Here is a 25,260-nt window from a genome sequence, read left to right as displayed (position 1 = left end):
TCTCTGATAAAACGCTGGCGGCAGGGCAGGCCAGGACCTCCAAGGCATAGAGAGCCAGTTCATTCCACGTATCCAGCTTGGATACCCAATAATTAAAAGGCACAGCGGAATCACGGAGCACGTTGGTACGGTCGGCAAGGTACTCCCTCAGCATCTTCCCAAACTTTGCACTCCTTGTGAGAGTACCCCGCGCCTCAGGGCCAATCCGATGAGAGGGTCTGAAAACTCTCCCAGAACTTTGACAGTGTTCCCCTGCCTCTGCTGGATTGAAGTTGTGTCTCTCTCGCCTGTACTCCTTGGTAGTCCAACTAAGTGTGCCCTCTGCTGCCAGCGTTTTCAGAGGGGAATTTTTTTAATAGTTCCGCAACAAGGGCCTTCTGGTACAGCCCCATTTTTGTAGACCTGTCCGCCTCAGGAATAAGAGATATAAAGTTTTCCTTGTAGCGTGGGTCTAGAAGTGTCACCAACCAGTAATGACTGTCACCCAAAATTTTGAGAACGCGAGGGTCATGGGAAAGGCAGCGTAACATAAACTCGGCCATGCGTGCCAGACTACTAACAAGCTAGACTTCCGTGTCCTCACCAAGAGGATGACTGACCATGCTCTCCTCCTCCTCCTCTCTGTCCTCTGGCCATCCACGCTGAACAGACGGTATGAGAGCTGTGCAAGTAGTACCGTCTATAGTGCATGAAACTAGCTCCTGTCCTTCCTCTTCCTCCTCCTCTTCCTCATTGTCACCCAATCCACGTTGGGATGAGATGAGGCTTGGCTGTGTGTAATCACCCTGTATGGTTCCTTGCTCCATCTCATCGTGCTCCGCCTGCAATGCATCCTCTTTGATTGTGAGCAGAGAGCGTTTCAGAAGACAGAGAAGCGGGATGGTGATGCTAATTATGGCGTCATCGCCGCTCACCATCTTGGTGGAGTCCTCAAAGTTTTGGAGGATGGTACATACGTCTGACATCCATGTCCACTCCTGAGGTCTTATGAACCACGACGTTAAGCACATGGGCCAGGCATGGTACGTGTGTGAGCTCGCCTCGCCTAAGAGCCGCCACTAGGTTCCGGCCATTGTCACACACGACCATGCCTGGCTGTAGGTTCAGCGGTGTGAGCCACAAATCTGCCTGCTCTTTCAGAGCTGTCCACAACTCACAAGCAGTGTGCGGTTTTTCACCTAAGCATATTAGCTTCAGCACAGCCTGTTGCCTCTTGGCCAAGGCAGTGCTGCAGTGCTTCCAGCTTGTCACTGATGTGGTCATTTCGGAGATGGAGGCTGATGAGGAGGAGGAGGATGCGGTGCAGGAGCTGTAGACCGTGGGGGCAACCCTGATTGACCTAGGGCCCGCAATCCTTGGCGTCGGAAGAACGTGTTCCGTCCCAAGGTCCGACTGGGTCCCAGCTTCCACTATGTTAACCCAGTGTGCCGTCAGCGAGATGTACCGTCCCTGCCCACAAGCACTTGTCCACGTGTCCTTTGTTAGGTGGACTTTACCGGTAACTGCATTGTTGAAGGCACGGCTAATGTTTTGGGACACGTGCTCGTGTAATGCGGGGACGGCACACTGGGAGAAATAGTGGCGGCTGGGGACCAAGTACCGAGGCACAGCCGCCGCCATCAGGTTGCGGAATGCTTCCGTCTCCATGAGCCTAAAAGGCAACAATTTGAGCGCAAGTAGTCGTGAAATGTGAGAATTTAGTAGTGTGGCCTGTGTGGCGTTGGCTGCATATTTGCGCTTGCGTTCCAAGGACTGGGGTATGGCAACTGAATGCTGCGCTGGGTCAAGGACATGGATGTGCTTCCTGATGCTGCTACTTGAGTGTGCAACGACCGGTGCAGGGCAGGAGGCATCTTCGCATGCACCATGGACAGGGGATTGGCTTGCATGCACAACAGCGGAAGAAGCAGTGGTGCCACCCGCAGACACTGTTCCTGGACCCTGGGGTATGGCCCACAAAGTCGGGTGCTTTGCTCCCATGTGCCTGATCATGCTGGTTGTGGTCAGGCTGGTCGTTTTGCCACCCCTGCTGATGCTGGCCTGGCAGGTGTTGCAAATGGCCTTTTTGGGGTTATCGGTAGAGTCTTTAAAAAATAACTAGACTCTGGAAGACCTAACAGTTGTACTGGCAACTTCCTTTGTGTTGGTGTTAAGGGGAATGGTTGCCTGCCTTCTGTCTGCGGCCACCACACTGCTTCTTCCTGCGTGTTGGGGTGCTCTGCCTCCCTCCCGCAGTGTGCTGCTGTCCTCGCTCTGCATGTCCTCCTGCTAGGTTGGGTCAGTTACTATATCATCCAGCACCTCGTCTTCCACTTCCGCACCCTGGTCCTCCTCCTGACTTTCTGGCAATTGTGTCTCATCATCGTCCACCTCTTGTGACACTTTCCCACCGTCGCCTTTGTGTGACCGTGGCTGCTCAAATATTTGGGCATCGCTACTCGCTATCTCCTCTTGCCCCACTTCAAGTGGACCGGGTGAGAGGCCCGAATCTATAAATGGAAAAGTAAACAGCTCTTCAGAGTGTCCAAGTGTGGGATCAGTTGTCTCTGGGTACTCGGCATGGTGGGAGGAAGGAGGATCAGGGTGAGGAATATGCGGTCCAGACTCACCGCTACTTAGATTTGACCGTGTGGAAGACAGGGTAGTGGTGGTGGTGGCTAAGTGACTGGAAGCATTATCCACTATCCAACCAACAACCTTTTAACACTGCTCTGGGTTCAATAGTGGTGTGCTGCGGTCCCCTAGAAATTGGGACAGGAAGGTCAGGTGAGAAGATGTGGGTGTTTGTTGTGGCACAATTTAGGCTTGCCCACGGCCTTGTCCTCGGCCTCTGCATGCACCTTTACCATCACGTCCAGTTCCCCGTGCCTTGCCCATTTTAAATGGAGGATAGTATCTTCCCCGCTCACTACAAATGACTGAGTTTGGAGCGAATTTATATGTGAGCCGTGTGACGGAGAAAACACATTTTTAAATACCTGGCCTGTAGGTAACTATTTTGAACAGCAATCTGGTGTCAATTGCTTCACTAACACACTGAAAAAATTTTTTTAATGGAGGCCAGAAATAGCAGTATTTTCTGAAAACGTATATATAATCCGTGTGACGGAGAAAACACAGTTTTAAATACCTGGCCTGTAGGTAACAGCAAACCAGTGTCAAAAAGTTTGCTGACACACTGAAAAAAAAATTTAATGGAGGCCAGAAATGGCAGTATTTTCTGACAACGTATATGTGATCCGTGTGACGAAGAAAACACAGTTTTAAATAGATGGATTTTTAGCGCTGTAATATGGAAAAGACCTGGCCGTATTCTGCAGTGCCAACAAGCAAATGGGGCAGAAAAACCGTGTTCTCTGGATTGCTTTACTAAGCAAATAGTGAGGATTAAGATGCAAAAAAAATTATTCCTGGCCCCTGAGACCTGGGCCTTTTTCTAGAAATATAACAGCAGCAACCGACAGAACTGGAATGGAGCCTCTTGTCCTATGTGCACTGCAGTCTGCTATATACACTGCCTGCCAGATATCTCTGCAGATGGATTAGTTAGTCCTCAAAAGGACTGTTTGTTAAGATGGATATGTGTAATGTACGGTTTTTCTCCCTACACTACCTAATACACAAGCAAATCTCACCCTAGCTCAGTAGCAGCTCTCCCCACACTGTCTGATCCGGAGTGACTGTGACGAGCATGGCGGAGCCAGGTCTGATATACACCTGATGTCGCTATGCGGCCAGCGAATCACCGTAATGCCCACAACCAACATGGCTACGGCATTACAGTGCTTGGCAGGCAATCCCTGCATGTTAATTGGCTCTCTAAAGAGCGCCAAACATGCAGGGAGGGGACCCGAGTTCCCGCCCGAGCAACCCGGAAATACTCGCCGAGCTTGTCTAGCACCATGATGCTCGGGTTAGTACCGAGTAGTGGCGAGCACGTTGGCTGATCACTAAAAATTATGCATCTGAACACTAATAATATGCGAGGATCATATGTTCTAATGGGAGTAAAACTAGGAGAGTCACTTGTAGAAAAGTATCTTAACCCCTTCACGACCATTGATGTACCTATACATCATGGTCTGGTAAGGGTTCCACACCTCTGACGTATAGGTGTGTCATGGTGATCGTGCGGGCACAGAAGCTGTGCACCTGCGATTGCCACCTCGAGCTCGGCTTACGTGATAGCCGAGCCACAGCTGTCACAGCCAGAAGCGGTTCCTGCACCGCCCCCAGCTATTTAACCCCCTAAATGCCAATATCGGAGATATCCTATATTTAGGAGAGGGAGGTGGCTCCCTTTCCCATCTGATCGGCGCCCCCACAAAGTCATCGCCTGATCATTGTCATGACAACCCGAGGTCATAAGGACCTCCAGGTCTGCCAGCTACGGGAGCATGTTTAGAGCATGGTCTAAAAGAAGTTCTGTCAGTGTAGCACTGACAGGTATAATGCATTGCAATGCTGGTGCATTGAAATGCATTATACCAGTGATCAGAGTACCAAAAGTTAAAGTCCCATAGAGGGAGTAAGTAAAAAAATAATTGTAAAAATATTTAAAAAAAATCACAAAATAAATTAAAAAAAATGCAAAAATATTATACCAATAAATGGGTATATTTATGTAAAAACAAAAATAGGGGGAAAAAAAGTACAGATATTTATTATCGCCCCATCCGCAATGACCCACCCTATAAAACTATTAAATTAGGTAACTCCTTCAGTGAACACTGTAAAAAAAAAAAAATTAAAAACCTTGCAAAAAACTATGCTTTTTCATCATACTGCCAAATAAATAATGGAATAAAACGTGATCAAAAAGTCGAATGGAAATAAAAATGGTGTAGCTGAAAACGTCATCTTGTCCCGCAAAAAAACAAGCCACCATAAAGCTCCATCAGCGGAGAAATAAAAAAGCTATAGCTCTCAGAATATAGCGATGCAGAAACAATTTTTTTCTATAAAATAGTTTTTACTGTGTAAAAGCGCCCAAAAAAATATTTTTTTGTATAAATGTGGTATCACGGTAATTGTACTGACCCAAAGAATAAAGGTGCTTATCATTTTAACCATATGGTGAACGGCATAAAAAGAACCCCCAAAAAAACAATTCCTGAATTGCAGATTTTTGTTCATTCTGTCTCCCAAAAATCAAAATAGAACACGATCAAAGAATGTTGTGTGCCCTAAAATGGTATCAATAAAACCATCAACTTGTCCTGTAAAAAACGAGAACTCACATGACTGTGTCAGCAGAAATATAGAAATTATAGGTCTCAAAATATGGTGATACAAAATCTTGTTTTTGCAAAAAAAAAAAAATGTTTTTAGTGTGATGGCAGCCAAACAAAAAAAATTATATAAATCTGGTATCACTGTAATTGCACTGACCCAACGAATAAAATCACCTTATCACTTATACCACACGAGGAACGGCGTAAAAAATAAGTAAAACCAATTCTTCACTTGCTGTTGATTTGTTCATTCTGCCTTCCAAAGATCACAGTAAGGCTCAGATCGGCTCACATTTATCCTGCGCTCTACGCTGAGCGCTTACATCGGGGTTTCCCAGCGGAAGATTCCTTACAATGAAGAAGATGGAGACACTTTGGACATTGTCTAGCGCTGTCCATTCTTTTAAGCTTGCATAGAAGAGCTGTTGGCCACAGTTTTGGACACCTCTGAAAATATACCTCTCAATAGAGGCCAGAAGGAGTCTAGAGCAACTGTGTTGCCTCATTATAGTGAATGGATCCCTCGGTTGTTTCATCTGAACCATGTCATTCGGAGGTTTAGATGGAAACCCTGATGTAAGTGCTCAGCATAGCACACAGGATAAATGTGATCCAAAGTGTTATGTCAACTCAGTCCACAAAAAAAGCAAAGTCCCCACTCAGGTCCATCATCTGTCAATGGAAATATAAGGAGGGGGCTTCCAAGTTAATGGTAGCACAAAGGCTCTGGAAAAGTGTTGTGGCTCCTTGCCCCACAAAAGAAATACCGCAATTTCTTCGCTCCCAAATTCAAATTTCCAAGATGGGGTCACTTGGAGAGGATTCTGCTCTTCTGGCACTTAGGGGCTCAGAATATGGAGTCTGCAGACTATTCTACGATAATTTGTTCAATGAGAGTCAAATAGCGCTCCTTCCCTCCCAAGTCTCACCGTGTGGCTAAGCAGTACTGTACAGCCACATATGGGGTATTTCTACATTCAGAAATTGTGGGACAAATTTTGGTGCCATTTTTAACAATTTCCCTGTGTGAAAATGTAACATATAGGACAAAACAACATTTTTGTTGTAAAAATTTTTATTTATTTTTTTTCCCTGACCAATGGTATAAAATTCTGTGACACACCCGTGGTGTCGATATGATCACTGCACCCATAGAGGAATTCATTGAGAGGTGTAGTTTGCAAAATTGGGTTACTTATGGGGAGGCTCTGCTGTTCTGGCAACTCTGGGGCTCTTCCAGTGGGTCATGGCACCCACAAACCCTAACAGAAAAATCTGCACTATAATATGGCGCTCTTTCCACTGCGTCTGAAAAGTAGTTCCTGAATACATGCACAACAAACTGTGGTGTCCATTTTGCCTATTAGCCCTTATAAAAATTAAAAACTTGGGGCTAAAACAACATTTTAGTAGTAAAAATGTAATTATTCTTTCTTCACCGCCTAATGGTATAAAATTCTGTGAGGCACATGTGGTGTCAACATGCTCACTGCACCCCTAGATTAATTCATTGAGAGGTGTAGTTTGTAAAATAGGGTCACTTATGGAGGTTCTGCTGTTCTGGCACCTCAGGGGCTCTTCTAATGTGACATGGCACCCTGAAACCATTCTACCAAAATCTAAACTCCAATATGGCACTCCTTCTTTTCTGAGCTTTGCACTGTGACTCAAAAGTTTTTGACCACTTTTGGGGTAATAGCTTACTCAGAAGAAATTGTGTAACAAATTGTACAGTCCATTTTCTCTTATTATCCCTAAATTCCTCAAGAAGTGTAGTTTCCAAAATGGGGTCACTTGTGGGGGTTTCTGCTGTTTTGGCATGTCAGTGGCTCTTCAAATGTGACATGGCGTCTGCAATCTATTCCAGCCAAAATTCTGCTCCAAAATTAAATTGGCGTTCCTTCCATTCCGAGCTGTTGCGTGTGCCCAAACAGTAGTTTTCCATTACATATGAGGTATCGGCATACTTAGGAGAAATCGCACAACAAATTTTGTGCTCCTTTTTCTCCTGCTATCCTTAAGAAAAGGAAGCATTTGGAGCTGAAGCAGCATTTTTGCAGGAAACATTTGTTTTATTTTATTTTCACGGCTCAACGTTCTAAAATTCTGTGAAGCATCGGTGGGTTTAAGGTGCTCACCACACCTCCTACATAAGTTCCTTGAGTGTGTAGTTTCCAACATGGGGTCACTTGTGGGGGGCTTCCACGGTTTAGGCACAACAGGGGCTCTGCAAATGCGACATGGCCAATTTTGCCCTCCAAAAGTTGAATGGTGCTCTTTCCCTTCCGAGCCCTGCCGTGCACCTAAACAGGTAGTTGTCCACCACAAATGGGGTATCGGTGTACTCAGGAGACACTACACAACAAATTGTATGGTTCACTTTCTCCTGTTACCCTTTTGAAAATGCTAAATTTGTGTCTTACGCAATATTTTTTGTGGGAAAAAGTAAGATTTTCATTTTTTCCTTACGCATTCCTGTAATTCCAGAAAAGCCCCTAAATGGTTAATAAACTTCTTGAATGGGGTTTTGAGCACTTTGAGGCGTGTAGTTTTTAAAATGGTGTCACTTTTGGGTATTTTCTGTCACTTAGGCCCCTCAAAGTTACTTCAAATGGGAGGTGGTCCCTCAAACAAATTGTTTTTTTTTTTACTTTTGTTTTAAAAATGAGAAATAGCTGATAAACTTTTAACTCTTCTAATTTCTTAACAAAAAAATTCCATTTTAAAAATAATGGTGATGTAAAGTAGACATGTGGTAAATTTTATTTATTATCTATTTTGTGTTATATAGCTGCCTGGTTTAATGGCATAAAAAGTGAAAGTTTGAAAATTGTAACATTTTCAAATTTTGTTTAAAATTTTCAATATTTTCATAAATAAATGCAAATCATATTGACAAAAATTTACCACAACATGTCACGAAAAAACAGTCTCAGAATCACTGGGATATGTTTAAGCGTTCCAGAGTTAATACCTCATGCAGTGACACTGGTCAGAATTGAAAAAAATTGGCATGGTCAGGAAGTAATGTCAATTAGTGACATAATGTCAATCAGCTGCTTCTAAGGGCAGAGTTATATTGTCATGTTTTAATATTATTATTTATTTTTAGTGTACCATTGATTCCCTGGTGGTCTACATGTGAAAAGGGGTCTACATACAAAATACAAATTTAAATTATAATGAGCAGACTAACAATGACAGACTGTAACCGGTGGGGTGAGGGACCTGCTCTTGCCGGTTTACTGTTTCAGGGTAATGGGGAAGGAGACAGTAGGTTGGAGGGTTGCAGCAGCTCCAGCGGTGGAGAGGCTGTAAGTTTTCTTCAAGAGATGGGTTTTCAAGTTCCATCTGAAAGTTCTGAATGTGGTGGATAATCAAACATGCTGGGGCACTGAATTCCAGAGGATATTTGATACTAGGTAGAAGTCTTAGAGGCGATTGGGTGAGGAGCGTACGAGTATGGAGGAAACAAGAAGGTGTTGGGAGGACTGGAGAGTACATATGGGAAGATATCGAAAGATTAGTTTGAGATATATCGAGGAGACAGATTATGGACATCCTTGTAGGTCAGTATTTTTTAACTAGATTCGTTGGGGAATTGGGAGCCAATGAAGAGATTTGTAGAGAGGAGAAGCAGAGCAGTAGAGAGGAGCATGGTGGATTAATCTGGTAGCAGAGTTAAGGGCTGACTTGAGAGATGCAAGACTGTTAGCAGGGAGGCCACAGAGAAGTAAATTGCAGTAGTTGAGGCGGGAGATGATAGCATGCAGTAACATTTTACTAGATTCTTGGCAGAGAAAACAACGGATTCTGCAAATAATTTTTAATTGCAGGTAGCTGGAGGTTATAAGGGCTAGGTTGTTTGGTTTGAAAGACCGGGCAGAGTCCAGGGTTATTCCGAGGCAGTGGACTCCTGGTACAGAGAAAAGCGTGATGTCATTTATTGTGCTAGATAGATTGAGTAGGGGAGTTAGGTGAGGTGGAGGAAAGTTAATGAGTTTGGTTTTGTTCATATTAAGCTTTAGGAAGCCTGATGAGAAGAAGGAGGATATGGCTGATAGACACTCTGGGATCTTGGACAGCAGAAAGTTGACATCTTGGCTAAAGAGGTAGATATGAATATTGTCAGCTTATACATGGTACTGAAACTTTATGAGTTGTCCCAGGCCAAAGTTATAGATGAAGATGAGCAGCAGTCCCAAGACAGAGCCTTGAGGGACACCGACAAAGGGAGGGCAGGATGAGGAAATAGTATAGTAATGGGAGATCCTAATCGTGTGTCAAGTAAGGTATGAGGAGATCCAAGAGAGGGCAGGACTTTGATGGCAAGGGAAGAGAGGATGGTGTTCTTAGGCTTCCAAGCTTCTCCCTTTTTCCTCCAAACGTAATGGTGGTCATTTTGCCCAAAAAGTTCAATTTTAGTTTCATCAGACCACAGGACATGTCTCCAAAAATTAATGTCTTTGTTCCTGTGTGCAATTGCAAACATTAATCTGGCTTTTTATGTTTCTTTTGGAGTAATGGCTTCTTCCTGGCAGAGTGGCCTTTCAGCCCATGTCGATACAGTACTTGTTTCACAGTGGATATTGACACAATCTTACCAGCTTCCGCCATCATCTTCACAAGGTCTATTGCTTTTGTCCTTGGGTTGATATGCACATGTCCGACCAAAGCACGTTCATCTCTGGGACACAGAACCTTTCTCCTTCCTGAGCGGTATGATGGCTGGACATTCCCATCTTGTTTTTACTTGCGTATAATTATTTGTACAGATGGACGAGGCACCTTCAGGTATCTTGAAATTGTACCCAAGGATGAGACAGACTTGTGCAAGTCCACCATTTTCTTCCTGATATCTTGACTGATTTATTTAGACTTTCCCATCTTGCTATACAAAGAAGCAGTGTGTATCAGGTGTGCATTAAAATACATCCACAAGTGTGTCTCTAATTAACTGAAATGTTGGCAAAAAAACTATCAGAAGCTTCCAAACACATGACATCATCATATGGGCAGTCCAAAATTGTTTAAAGGCATAGTAATCTTAGTGTATGTAAACTTTTGACTTTGCAGTAAATAATAAAAATGCCTTAAAACATTCTCTCTCATTATTCTGGCATTTGGCAAATATTAAAAATTATGGTAATCCTAATTGACCTAAATCGGGAAAGATTTATTCTGATTTCATGTCAGATATTGAGAAAAACATGCATATGTGTCTTTTTATAAAGTGTATATAGACTTCTGGTTTCAACTGTAAATGACCCATCCCAAAATTGCAGTCAAAGATTGTTTCATGTAAAACCCCCTCAAAAGACAAGAAGGTATTCCCTCTATCTGGAGGGAAAAGAAAGGTTTAATTTCCAGAGGAGACGAGCCTTCTTTACCATGAGAACTATTAATCTGTGGAATAGTCTGTTTTAGGAACTGCGGGAACTGTTGGCGGATTAAAAAAAGGGCTTATTTTTAGAAGAAATAACAAGTAATTGGGTACATGTGTATATTTCTTGTTCTGAATGTTGATCCGGTCGATCAACACTTGGGAGCAGGAGGGAAAAACTTACTCTTTAGGACAGACTAGATCATGTGTGATGGCTGTACCTGTACCCCATTCCCTTTATCCTTTCCCGTCCCTTGGTTGAACTTTAATGGGCTTGTCGCTTTTCAACTGCACTAACTATATAACCATGTGAGTTATGGCTTAGCTTCGCATTATGCAATCTGTTTCTGAGATATGAATGATTCTTTTGGAGGCTGCATATTACTCATTTATTAGCTAATAAGAAAAATGTCTATGAATTTGAGAAAATATGGGTAACATACAGTCCTGTTATCGTTCATCGTGAAGTTTAAGTACATAATGTGCAAAATCTCCTGAAAAAATTGAATCAAGTGAAAGTTTTTTTGTATAGAGCACTCGTGTCAAATACAAAACAGCAAATGATAAACAATAATTTAAAACCAAAAATAATAGGAGGGAAAAACAGAAAAACCTAAAGCTCGCTGTGTCACTGGTATTGGCACCCTTTACATTAATTTAGAATGGAAACACATTTTGACTTGCCTGTGGTAAATCACAAAAGAGATTCATCTGTGATTAATTGTCAGTGCCCATGTGACATGAATTAGCCAATGAATGATGACTTCAGTGTTTTAAAAAGCCACATGATAGGCCCTGTTCCTTTGTCACAATGGTGAAGACAAAGGAGCTGTCTTAGGACATCATAACTGCTATTATTAGCAACCACAAGACTTCCAAAGGTATAAGGCGATCTCCAAAGACCTTGGTATCCCAGTTTCAACAGTTCGCAATGTTATTAAGAAGTTTGATAAGCATGGAACCGTCAAGAACCTCCCTGGACATGGTGGAAAGAGGAAAATTGAAAAGAGATCTCTTCAAAGGTTGCTGCGAATGGTGGGAAAAACACCAAGTCAAACATCCAAAGACCTGAAGGCCAACCTGGAACAGTCTAGGGTCATGGTTTTACGCCACACACTAAACCAAGCAAAGCTTTATGGGTGAAGGCCAAGGAAGAAACCATTGCTGAAGAAAAGGCATAAAAAGGAATGACTGATCTTTGCCAAAGAGTACATACCTTGACAAACCACAATCCTTCTGGGAAAATGTTCTGTGGACAGATGAAACAAAATTAGAGCTATTTAGCAATGCAAAGCAACAGTTTGTTTACAGACAGTGCATTGAAGCTTATAAGGAAAAGAACACCTTACCAATAGTTAAGCATGGTGTAGGATCCATAATGCTGTGGGGTTGCTTTGCTGTGTCTGGTACTGGAGGCCTTGACCGTATCACAGGAATCATGAAATTATCAAGAGATTTTAATGCAAAATGTCCTACCCAGTGTAATAAAACTTGGATTGAGTTGAAGATCATGGGTCCTCCAGCAAGACAGTGACCTAAACCACACATCCAAAAGTACACATGAATGGTTGAAAAAGAAAAAATGGACTGTTTTAAAATGGCCAGCAATGAGTCCTGACCTCAATCCCATTGTAAATCTTTGGGGTGAGCTGAAATCTGCCATTGGGAAAAAGAACCCTGCAAAGATTCAAGAGCTTGAACAAACTGCAAAGGAAGATTGGGAGAAAATTCCAGCTGAGAAGTGCAAGAAGCTTATACAGGGCTACAAGAAACGTCTGGACGCTGTCAGCAATGCCAAAGGGTGTGCAACCAAGTATTAATTAGTGGTGCCTTTATTGCTGCACATGCTGTTTATTCTGTTTTTTTCTTTAAAATTGCAACATGGAAGTTGAAAAACAATGTTTTATTGTTGTATTACTTCGGACCACTAATTAGAATGTCCTGAGGATATAACTTTGGTACATTTCCATTTATTTCTGAAAATATTGTACAGTCTATGAAAAAAATGAAGGGGTGCCAATAATGGTGAGCAGCACTGTATGCAATGACATATCTAAAAAACTACTGAATAACATTTGAAGAACCTAACAAATGATGACATCTCAAATACATATAAATAATTGGAGTTTATTTAAGATTACTTCTTATTTAACTTTAGATATTTTTATAATGTAAGTGGTCTAAGGGGTAACGTTTCTCCTTATGGAAAGTGACATACCCACTCTGGCATGTGAAGGTAAGGAGGCTTATTCGCCGTGCAATGCTCCTCTGGGAAATGTAATATGCAAATTGCCTCTTCAGAGAAAAAGAGGACTTGTACTCTATAGCGCCACCTTTTGGAAGCAGCAATCCTACAAGTCACAATCAACCCTTTAACGAGTCGTGCAATATGACTTAAGATAAAAGCCAAATCAGAATCTTAATTTGCAGACACGGTGTTTCGGGCTGTTGGCCCTCGTCAGTACAAAGTATGAGAACCGATAGGTGGCGCTATAGAGTTCAAGTCCTCTTTTTCTCTGAAGAGGCAATTTATAATGTAAGTGTAAATTCTGATATATTATAAAAGTTCAACTATTCTATTCATACTGCAGTATGTGTTATTTCGCCTATTTTCATTGTTCTCTCCCATCTTTCAGTGTAAAATGCAGCAGAAAATTGTGAATAAAAGATAGTCAAATTTCTGTTAATGAGACCATTGTCAGCAGGATAAATACTCAACACGATCTAATTAGAACAGTTTAAATAGGAGCTATCACTTCCATATTAGAAAACGAATACCCAAGACTTGATAGACTTATTTTTCTTACATCTCGTATAATGATTATTGGTTGACGATCTTTCGTGGAGATGGGAAATCCAGTGTAAATGTATCCATATACATTCTCGCAGCATATCTAGTAAATCTGATTATTTTCTAGTTTACATTCATTGTCATACAGGATATAGATCTGTTGGCCAGTGCATAAAAACACACATAACCCTGGTCAGATTGTATTGTGAACGCAGAATGGCCATTGTAGTGATGAAGTACAGTAACTCTGCCATCGATAGGAAATGCTCATACTGCCAATTACATTCCGCAGATAGAAAACTTGGTAAAAAAGCAGGATACACATCATACAAAAACATATTCTGTTTTTTTCTAATGTGTACACACATGCCAGTTTATACTAAAAAGTTACCTGAAGTAACAGTTATGCCTTAACTCCTGTTTTGGTCTTGTTGACAATTTTTTTTTATTTTACTTCACTTTTTTCGCTGTTTTATCGTTGCATTCCATGATCCATGATTTTATTTTTCCTTCTATATAGTTGTACGACAGTTTTTTTTTCACATATAATTTTAACTTTTCTGAACTCTTTATGGAAAAGAATAGTAACAAGCAGAATTCTGCTTTTTGCTCTAAATTATTTTACCTAGTATTCGTTTTTATGTTGCCGTATTCTGAGCGCAATGATTTCAGAATTTTTTTGTCAGCGGAGCTGTGTGAGGGCACATTGTTTGCTTGACAACGTAAAGTCTTCATTAGTACCATTTAATGGTATATACAGTGCCTACAAGTAGTATTCAACCCCCTGCAGATTTAGCTGGTTGACACATGCGGAATTAACTTGGCATTGTGACATTTGTACTGTAGATCAGCCTGGAAGTGGGAAATGCACTGCAGCAAATTTTTTTTTTTTTTTTTTTGTTTGTTTTTTTTAAAACGTTAAAAGTTAATTCAGAGTGTCATTTATTATTCAACCCCTCAAACCACAAGAATTCTGTTTGGTCCCCCTAAAGTATTAAGAAGTAGTTCAGGCACCAAGAATAATGAGCTTCACATGTGTGGATTAAAGATCTCTTTTGCCAGCCTTTTCTGACTATTTAAGACCCTCCCCAAACTTGTGAACATTACTCAGACATGGTCAACATGGGAAAGACAAAGGAGCATTCCAAGGCCATCAGAGACAAGATCGTGGAGGGTCACAAGGCTGGCAAGGGGTACAAAACCCTTTCCAAGGAGTTGGGCCTACCTGTCTCCACTGTTGGGAGCATCATCCGTAAGTGGAAGGCTTATGGAACTACTGTTAGCCTTCCACGGCCAGGACAGCCTTTGAAAGTGTCCTCCCGTGCCGAGGCCAGGCTTGTCCGAAGAGTCAAGGCTAACCCAAGGACAACAAGGAAGGAGCTCCGGGAAGATCTCATGGCAGTGGGGACATTGGTTTCAGTCAATACCATAAGTAACATACTCCACCGCAATGGTCTCCGTTCCAGACGAGCCCGTAAGGTACCTTTACTTTCAAAGCATCATGTCAAGGCTCGTCTACAGTTTGCTCATGATCACTTGGAGGACTCTGAGACAGACTGGTTCAAGGTTCTATGGTCTGATGAGACCAAGATCGAGATCTTTGGTGCCAACCACACACGTGACGTTTGGAGACTGGATGGCACTGCATACGACCCCAAGAATACCATCCCTACAGTCAAGCATGGTGGTGGCAGCATCATGCTGTGGGGCTGTTTCTCTGCCAAGGGGCCTGGCCATCTGGTCCGCATCCATGGGAAGATGGATAGCACGGCCTACCTGGAGATTTTGGCCAAGAACCTCCGCTCCTCCATCAAGGATCTTAAGATGGGTCGTAATTTCATCTTCCAACAAGACAACGACCCAAAGCACACAGCCAAGAAAACCAAGGCCTGGTTCAATAGGGAAAAAGTCAAGGTGTTGGAGTGGCCTAGTCAGTCTCCTGACCTTAAACCAATTGAAAACTTGTGGAAGGAGCTCAAGAATAAAGTCCACATGAGACACCCAAAGAACCTAGATAACTTGGAGAAGATCTGCATGGAGGAGTGGGTCAAGATAACTCCACAGACCTGTGCCGGCCTGATCAGGTCCTATAAAAGACGATTATTAGCTGTAATTGCAAACAAGGGTTATTCCACAAAATATTAAACATAGGGGTTGAATAATAATTGACCCACACTTTTATGTTTAAAATTTAATAAAATTCAACTGAGCAACATAACTTTTTGGTTTGTAAGATTTATGCTTCTGTTCATAAAACCTACTCTCGTTTGCAGTTTGAAGGCTCTAACTTATTTGCATCTTATCAAACCAGCTAAATCTGCAGGGGGTTGAATACTACTTGTAGGCACTGTATGACTTTTTTGGCATTTTTTTATACTTTTTGGGAGGCAAAATGAACACCACTCACCATTCAGGATAAATGCCTTGTTAAATTTATTCTACAGGTTGATATGATTATGGTGATTCCCAATTTTAATAAATATTTTTTACAATGTACCGAGTACAAGAAAATTAGAGCTAAACACGGCCCAACACACATTTTATGCTTTGTGTTTCACAAATGTTAGCTAAGTCCCTTATGTTTTTTACTTGTATAGTGATATAGTGGTGTTTTTTTTATTTATTGCAGTGTGCCAACCCTTAGTGTTTTTATTCTGTTTATTTCTGTTTGATGGCTACAGTGTATATGTGCACCTTTAATTCTACAGGTTTGCTGGTCCTTGTTTAGCTACTTCAATCCCTGCCCGCAAAGGCTAATTTTGTTTTTTGCACTTTAATTTTTGCCTTCCCTTCTTTCAAGAGCCATAACTTCTTTATTTTCCATCGACATATATGTATGGGGTTTTAGCCATGGTGGTGTGAGGAAACAAGTTACTGGAGCTCCGTGGGCCTTCTTGCCAGAGCCTGTTAATTCCAGATATTGACCTAGTCCAACAGGCTGCTTCCTCAGGTCCTTTTAGATAAATCCAATCCACGTGATATACTATACATGCTTTGTTAGTTTACAGAATAGGAATCAATTCTCAGTCATGTTTGGACACATGGCTCTGTGCACATGGAAGAAGACGAAATTCATATGTACTCAAATATCTCGAGTCACGCACCCTTTATGAGAAGCCTCCTCCAGCCACTTCTACTGAAAATTAGAGACCCATACCGGTGTGGTCACCCTTTCCACTTTATATTGCTAAAATAAAAATCTTTCTTTATCGGGGGGAAAGCAACAAAATTACCAGGCCTATTTTGTTTTCTGGGGACAGACCGCATACAGATTCCTAACTGGCTCTCTAGTGACAGACCAACACCGTACCTCCAAAGAACGAGGAGATGTAATAGTCAGAATACAACTTGTTCAAATCTCACCACCAACAAGATAGGCCTCCCATTTATCTGGAGAGATTCCCTTGGAGTCTCCCCACTGGCTAACCTCCCACTGGAAAGCCCTCCAGAAGCATAACCTTTTTAAACCTGTGGTAAAGTACTTGCCTTTTTCTGGAATTGAATGTTTTAGTGAGCCGGTTTGTATTTAAACAGTGAGTTTTTGATGTGACTCCATCGCCACCACCCACCTGTTTCAGAATATAGTCTAGTGACCAACCTATATCCCTGAGGACACTACGGTCAGCCATGATCCTACTATCCAGCCTCACATTTCTCAGCCTAACTTCTCTGGCTTCTTCAGGGAATATAACCACTATCCCTCATCTTTCCCCTAACTACATTATCTGTAGAGGTGGACTATTACAGTGTCATCTTGAGTAGAACATTCTAGACTCTATCCTAAATCCTGCATTAAAGTATTAGTGTTTTTATTGACCTTGCTGATCTTGGCTTTCATGGATTTTCTCCATGCAGACTGGGATCTCTATTTCGAGGACTAATTCTGGGCTCAGTTTTGAGTTCCTGGCCTGCAGTTATAGTTTTTTAAGGGCTTGATTCCCTCTTCCACTTATTTACAGCTTTATACATGGCTCTTGTCTACAATAAAAGGTAGTCTTGTTGGGATGTATTTGCCATGTACTAAATAATGATAAAGGGGGTCAGTATTCATTCCCTGCTTTGGTCCTCCCTTTTCAAAGGATTTGGCCCTTGGGGTAAGATCCTCTTTAGCCTGAGAGCCATGTAGAACTCATTGTAGGAGTTATGTGTTTGGGTGTTTTTTATGTAAAATGCCATTTATCTTCATTTATTTTGTTTAATATGACTGTTATCTGTAGATGAGTTTCTCCTATACTCCCCAATGCAAATATTGGGTCCATCGACAACGTCCTCATTTAGATACAGCTGACAGCGATATTTAAATGGTTAAACGACAGCGATTAGTGCAAGCTCTGGTCCCTGCAGTTACAGTAGATGCTGGCTATGTAACACAGCTGGCATCTGCCGTGTATGATTTGGGCTGTGCTCCTGAGCCTGTGCCATAAATGGGGACCAACATAGGATGATGTCCTATTACGTCCTATGTCGCGAAGATGCTAATGAAACAGAAGCTAAATAAATGATACGTTCCCTTTAAATATTCTAGAATTGAGGCAAAAAGATGACTCATGGCGTATTGACTGACACTCCTGTGCCTACAAATTGAAAATACAGATAAAGGACCTGCAGGCTTGTATTAATTATAATAGTCAGATATTATAAGATCACACCACCTGATTATTGCAGAATTATTGTTTGTACTCTACGCTAAGCCTATGCAAGGATAATCCAGTGGATTTCACAGAGAAAGTGGCCATATGTGAAGAACCTCATGCTGCTTTTCCTGCGTTGAGCACTAAAACTGCGGGTTATGGGGTCATCTGCCAATCTCCGAATGTAATCTCTGTTGCACTGGTTACAGCTGGGAAAAAATGTTTCTGCAAAATGGCTAATACACAGTAAATTGATTGCGACAGTGTTGAATGTTCTATTCAGATAAGCTGTTTTTGAGAATAATATGAGATTAATTCTGTTCTGAAGATTTCCAGGGAGAAGGAAAAATCTATCAATTGTATACTGATATTCAGCCATGACATTTCATATGGAAAGCACTTATCTTACCAACCAAAAAGTGATCTGACCCCTGGCTATGATCTGCTGCACCCCTAGACTCATCCAGTTCTGGACGCCATAAAGGTTATAGAAGTCAATTCTAGAATTCTGCCCACATGCTCCTTTATGTTAGGTGATATTTTTTTCTTTCTTTGTGTTAAAACACATTTTGCATTGGAAAACGTGTACATTCAGAGCTGAAACTGGGGCTCTTTAGTTATGATGTCTGCACATATTCTTATTAGTGTGAACTGCCTGTATTCTCCGGTGAGTTTTTGTGTATCATTCCAGGATCTATACCGCACAGTTATGGTTCTGTTTCTTACGGGGGTTTTTTGTGCCCCGGTATTATATACAGTACATTATAGTCTATTGCATTGTCTTGATTAAAAAGAAAATGATTGAATCCATTTTGGATCATTTTATAAAAGGAATCGGTCACAGGTTATTTTTACCCCATCTGAGAGCAGTGTTTTGTAGGAGCAAAAACCCCTATTCCCAAACTGTATCATTGTTTTTGATTCTTGCTGTCATTTTGATAAAATCACTGTTTTCTCTGCTGCAGATCTAGCAGTTCTCTGAATGCTGAGCTGTGTATAACTCCGCCCCCGCCACTGATTGGCAGCTCTCTCCCCATGTACAGGGTACACAGAAAGCTGCCAATCTGTGATGGGGGTGAGGCTATACAGAGCTCATGAATATGGAGGTCTACCTGGGAGCAGGTTTACTAGTCCTCTAGCAATGATCTCCTGCTGATAAAACTGATTTTATGAAAGCTACAGCAAGCAACCCAGTAAGTGATGCATCGCTGGAATGAGGGTCTCTCTCTCTACTTTATCCTGCTCTCAGATTACATAGCAAATACCTGCTGACGGAGTCCCTATAAATGAAGCCATGTGAAAAGGGCCAAGTATTTAAAACAAGAACAGGAAAAGGCTAAATACATGAATATTTGCATTGTGACAATTATTTTATAAATAGGCAGAAATTGTAATTCCCCGCTGACGTCATGACAAGTGAGGCGTGACTCAGCGCTGGGGTCCCCGCGGTGGATGCTGGGTTGTGGGCGAGGTTACCCCTCGCGTCACACCCAGCATCCTCCGCGCACTTTCCCAATGAATGGGGAGAGGGAGAGCGCGCGGTGGATGCCGGGTGTGACATGCGGGATAACCCCGCCCACAGCCTGGCATCCATGCAGAAGAGGGACCCCCAACTGCATCCGGAATCATGATGTGACATCAGTGGATGTCAGAGCCGGCTGCAGCTGGGGGTCACGTGCTGCCTGTGAGCGGCCAGTGATAGCGCCACTCACAGGCAGAAACAGCACCAGGAGGTAATTAGAAAGAAGCTTCTATTCAGCATAAAAACACATTGGGCTATGTTGAATAGTAGTGGACAACCCCTTTAAAATATTGGAGGCTGGCACAATAGGTCAGTTCTGGTCACGTGGGCTCTCACGTGACATGTAACTTCTGAGTTTTGGGTATTTCCGGGCATGCGCTTTGCAGATGAAATGCACATCATCCATGGAGGTATTGTTCTCTGACGGGCGTTGGAGAACTACACTACACAGCACACACTCCATACAGGACCCAATTAAGCTGGACATTACACTTACAGGGGACCTTACAGGACCCCTGTGTGCATTCCTGAGGAACCTCTCCTTTGAAAGGGGAAACATGTCTAGTGAATGTGTACTGATCTAAGATAAGTTATCTGATCTTTTCATCACTTTAATTATCAAACACATTCTTTATGTGTTACATGTACACTTTTTGGGGTACTTCCTTTAATTTCTGCTTACCATGTGGGAGTAACTGATTGCTCCTCAGTGTATACACATGGGTAATCTAATCCTAAATAAAGTAAGGCTTACTAGGCCACACTAGGCTCATCCAACATTGAGTGTGGACACCATTTACTTATTTTATGGAGCCAACCTGCGCTGCTAGACAAGGATACATTCAGGGTGTAATGGGGCATCTTAGACTGTGTGACATAGTTCAGATTGGTATTCTATTATTTGCATCTTTTATTTTGTGATATCTCTTTTTTTATTGGGACCCAACTGAATAATATAACCCAAAATCTGTACCTTTACTGGTATTCTATCCCCTTATAGTATTCACTATTGGGACCTTATTGCACCATATAACCCAATATTTCTATTTCATTATAGGGCTATACCCATTATTAGGCTGTACACCTTATGGCTCATATTCAGTGCCTTTTTAATGTTCCTTATTTTTATTGTTTTTCTGTTATTTTTGTTGTTGAATATTCTCTTTGATATTCTCATATTTGGTTTTTAATAATATCTATTAAAGTAAAAAATTTAGAAGGTATATTGCTGTGAGCTAGAAATATTGTGTAATTGTAACTGTCAAGACATGTTCGATTCTTAAGATCTTTTCATAGAGCTTCTTTTATTACCATTTATCGTATCGCATAGGTTAGCACATCTATAGCCCACCATCGATCAAGGTGGTTTTTGTCAGGTTTCTGTCTTTTTGGCTGTATAGCACAGCAGGCCGCCATGTTCCAGTCAATGGTATCAGTAAATGAATGTGTGCTGGATTCCTATCAGATGGATGATACAGTATGGGGTATGTCATGGCTTCCGTTAAACCTATATGTTGCAACATATGCTTTTAATGGAGGGAAAGAACACTGTATAAAAACAGTCTAAACCATTTGTATAACTTATGATTACCTGAACTTTGCTGCAGCTTACAGCCACTGTCACTTGAACTCTTACAATAATGGCAGCTTTCTGTTCTTGTACATAAGGACACCGAGCCTTTTTGATGAGTTCCTATTATGCGTATATTCAGTACAAATGATTTTCCGTGCACTTACTACCACTCGCTATCTATTATATAGTAACAATGACCTTCCTCATCTTCGTTAGTATGTTATATTCTCAGCAACCGATTGAGTCATTGAAAATACATTCTAGAGACGCTTTTCCAGCTGAACGGTGGTGTTTCTTTTGTTTCTGTAAAATTAGTTTAACAGTAAATGGCTTGGATAGATGAGCTATGACGTGGAAGACAAAGACGCTGTGATGAATTGTGCACTGTATTTTGTAGGAAAAACTTGTTCCAATGTTTCTTTTCACATTTACTCATGATCTGTATTACATCATGACTATCCAGACTGAAGCAGTTAAACAGTGTATGGTATCTACTAACTAATAACTGGTATCTCGGCATATTTGTGTAGACACATGCATAAATCTGTTTGTCCTGTGCATCAGGGTTCCAAAGATGTCATTTATGTTGCCATAAACACAGATTACGGTCAGCGCATATAATAATCCAGTATTTTAAAGGTGGCATAAACTGTATAGGAATATTTTAATCTATTGTTACTATTATTACTCACAGTTTTAGTATAACACTCATGTAAATGAATAGGTGTTACAGACACAGCATAGCAAATATATTTATTTGATACAGCAGAAGCCTGTTTCACCTGCCTACTGCTGGTGATAAGTTTCTCTCTGTCAGCTCTCTCAAGCAGAAGAGCTCAGTCTCAAGCAGGTGAGCTCAGTCTCAAGCAGGTGAGCTCAGTCTCAAGCAGGTGAGCTCAGTCTCAAGCTGCAGCTAATAAAGAAGTCTGCACAACTCAAACAAGGATAGGATAGACAGACAGTCATTGTAAGTTAGGAGACTTTTATATCTGCAGCTAACCTCACCTTGTGCACAATTGGCAGGTATCTTGCACTTGTGATATTCATGAGAATAGGACACGCACAATGGCTACTGATCTTGCACGCTTCTCAGCTAGCATGCAGGACATAATGTCATCAGCTCCTCGCTTTTTGATGCAGAAGTGAGCAGCTCTTGACGGTGTCGGATAATCCTTTAGACCTTGTAACTGTTGTTGAAAACAATCTATTTTTCCAATGTGGCTCCACAAAGTGTACTTTTAGTAATTCTTTAACTTTTTATTAGATATTGCTGCTTTCCCAGAGAGTATAAATATTTTAGAAGGTGTGTGTGGAGACGTGAGAACACCGGACAAGCTCATAGACAATGTGAATGACGCTAGTGATGGTAGACATGCATGGCTTTCTCCAATTCTTCCTGGCTTGGTAAGTTACATCCAATGATGAATGAAGGCACTAATGTTACTAAAATTCAAGCATAGTATTATAAAACATAAATACTCACAGTATTCGCAATATAGGTTGGAAGATAACCATGATCCTATAGGGAAACAACTTTTTTTGTTTACAGATCCTTGCCTTGGAGACCGACCACCACTGCTGTCTATCTTCCAAGTATTGCACTGAAGCTGGCCGGGATTAAGAAGTAATAGCACGCTCCAGCGATCCTGGCCAGCTTCAAAACAGTGAATATATAAGCGCTATAGAAAAAAAGCTTGTGGGCACTATGCATGTTGCGCTGTCTAGCAGCGATGGTCGGTCTCCAAGGCAACAGAATGTAAGCAAAAGTGTTAATATTTTAAGAACAGCTGAAAATTTTAGTAAGCTGTAAACTGAAAAACTACTTATATTGGCACTATCTGACAATACCCATCTATAAAGATGGGAACAACCCTTTAAATGGTAAAGATGTGAAAGCTTTTTTAATTGAAACATTTTTGTTTTCATTAGGTTAATCGAATCTATGTTGTTTTTGATCAACCAACCAAAGTGTCTATGATCAAACTATGGAATTATGCAAAAACACCACTTAGAGGTGTAAAAGAGTTTGGTGTAAGTATTAAACATTAACTATTTTATTAATTCACATGGAAACTTTGTCAGTAAAGAAAGTTATTATTCAGAAAAATACTATGGTTATCTCTCCAACGTTAATGAAACTTTGTATTAGTCAACACTGCGTGTGTATAAATGGGAAATGAGAACCATTGATTTAGATGACCCTATATGATAAGTGTATTATAGAGTTTTTTGCTTTTAGAAATCCTCCATGTTCTCTTTTATTTGGTTCTTAAAAGATCCAGAGCATAGGCTTGCCTGCTAGAACAATTATAGTTCTGCTTCTGGCTTAACAAGATTTATTGCACTATGTGATGTCTTGGGAACAAAAAGTATCAATCACAAATATTGATTTCCGTCAGACAGTAGAATAAAAGATTTAAACTTTATGTCCAATTATTAGCGCTCCCTAATAGTTCAGTTTACAGCTGTAGCGCTGTAGTCATGACCTTGTGCACTGAGCCACATATTTTTATTTCTTGCTTTTAATATACCTACATTTTGGTGGACTCAATCGTAAGGTAGCTGGTGCTCAAAACATCATCATGCTTCACTGTAAACCTATTGCAGGCATATGCTACAGGTTTCTATACATGCCATATCATACAGGCAGAATAAAAAATGAGTTTAAATATGTTGTCCACTACTTGGCCAAACTTTTCTCATACCCCACTCTTGTCGTGTCGGCACTCGCTCTCCCCGCGGCTCCCGTGCTGTTGTTTTGACACGTGCCCTCTGGCAGGCAATCAGTGCTGGCGTCACTGTCCCGCCTCCTGTCGAATTGAACATGAAGAGGAAGTCAGATCAGCTGCAGCCCGGACTTCCTCTTCATGCTTGATTTGTCCGAAAGCGGGACAGAGATGCCAGCACTGATTGGGCGCCGGGGTCACGTGTCACAACAACCTCACGAGAGCCCCGGGACTGCGAGTGCTGACACCCCTGGAATGGCGCCAACACAGGAGGCGAGTATAGGCTTTTTTATTTTATCGGGGCCAAACATTTAGATCAAGAAGGGGTTGTCCAAGTACTGGACAACCCGTTTAAGGCCTTGTGGCTTTACCTACTTCTTGGCAACAGTGTCTGTGAGCCCAAGAGAGATATTCTATTGGGTGAAGCAGAGGAAATGGGTGAAATGAAAGTGAATAGTGGACATGAGAATTAGTTAAAGGAGTCGTCTCACATAGCACATTTATCTATAGGATAATTCATACATTTCTAATCACTAGGATTTCCACCATTCACAAAAACAAGATCCCAAATCTAAGTGAGAAAGAATTGAATGTAGCATAGCAATGAATAAAATTTTGAATTGAGCATCCCAGTTGACCATTTAGTACGAAACCTTCGGAGAGATGACAGATGTCCCTGGTAGAACAATTCCTTAAAGGCAGGAGCATTCTGGATGCTTAGACTACACAACCATATTATAATACTGGGAGAAACCCTCAAATGGGGAGTCAGAAATTAGGACCAGGTTGCAAACAAGTTCAGAAAACGACTAAAGATTACAGTCTGGAAAGTGCAATTTTTTAACTCCACTACGAGCAAATGTAAATATATATTTTATTCCATGTGAAAGATATGCATGGCCTTTAATTGTCAGTGTTTCTTTTATTTCGGCCCCAGTCCCAAGATATAATGATACTTTAAAGGGAACCTGTCACCAGATTTTCTCCATATAAAGTATGGCTAGCATCTTTTAGTCCACTGTTACAGCATTCTAGTATGCTGCATGTCAGTCCCCAATCCCTTATGCAAGGCATAAAAAAAGAGCTTTTATTATCCTCACAGACGGTGCAGTCCAGTCCCAGGGGCGTCTCTGGTCTTGATCTGGCGCCTCCTCTCTTCTTGCGATCGCTGTATTCCTTCTCTGCTTTATGTGGATGACATGTCCTACATCATCTACACTGTATCCCCCCATCATGCTCCTGCACAGTCGCACTTCTCTCTGCCTTGCCGAGAGAAGATCAAAGCACTGTAGTGCTCATGCGCCAGGAAAGGTCACCAATGACCCGTAGGTAAAGCTGGTGGCGCGTGCGCACTACAGGGGTTTACTCTTCTTTCGGCAGGGCACAGAGAAGAATGCCTG

General features: G+C 41.6%; 1 protein-coding gene across 2 annotated transcripts in view; it reads left to right on the top strand.

The window, feature by feature from the left end:
• The window catches only part of KATNIP (katanin interacting protein), a 297,865-nt gene that overhangs the window by 237,070 nt on the left and 35,535 nt on the right, over positions 1–25,260 (top strand). For both annotated transcript variants that reach the window (XM_073647803.1, XM_073647802.1), the window contains 2 exons: positions 22,399–22,538; positions 23,064–23,165. In XM_073647803.1, the coding sequence (XP_073503904.1) occupies positions 22,399–22,538; positions 23,064–23,165 (242 nt within the window). The remainder of the gene's footprint in view (positions 1–22,398; positions 22,539–23,063; positions 23,166–25,260) is intronic.

This window comes from Phyllobates terribilis, unplaced genomic scaffold (assembly GCF_046119375.1).
Source record: "Phyllobates terribilis strain yellow unplaced genomic scaffold, ASM4611937v1 Scaffold_9__5_contigs__length_417890890, whole genome shotgun sequence".
NCBI lineage: Eukaryota > Metazoa > Chordata > Amphibia > Anura > Dendrobatidae > Phyllobates > Phyllobates terribilis.
The sequence above is the reverse complement of the archived record's forward strand: the minus strand, read 5'-3'. Positions and strand labels throughout refer to the sequence as shown.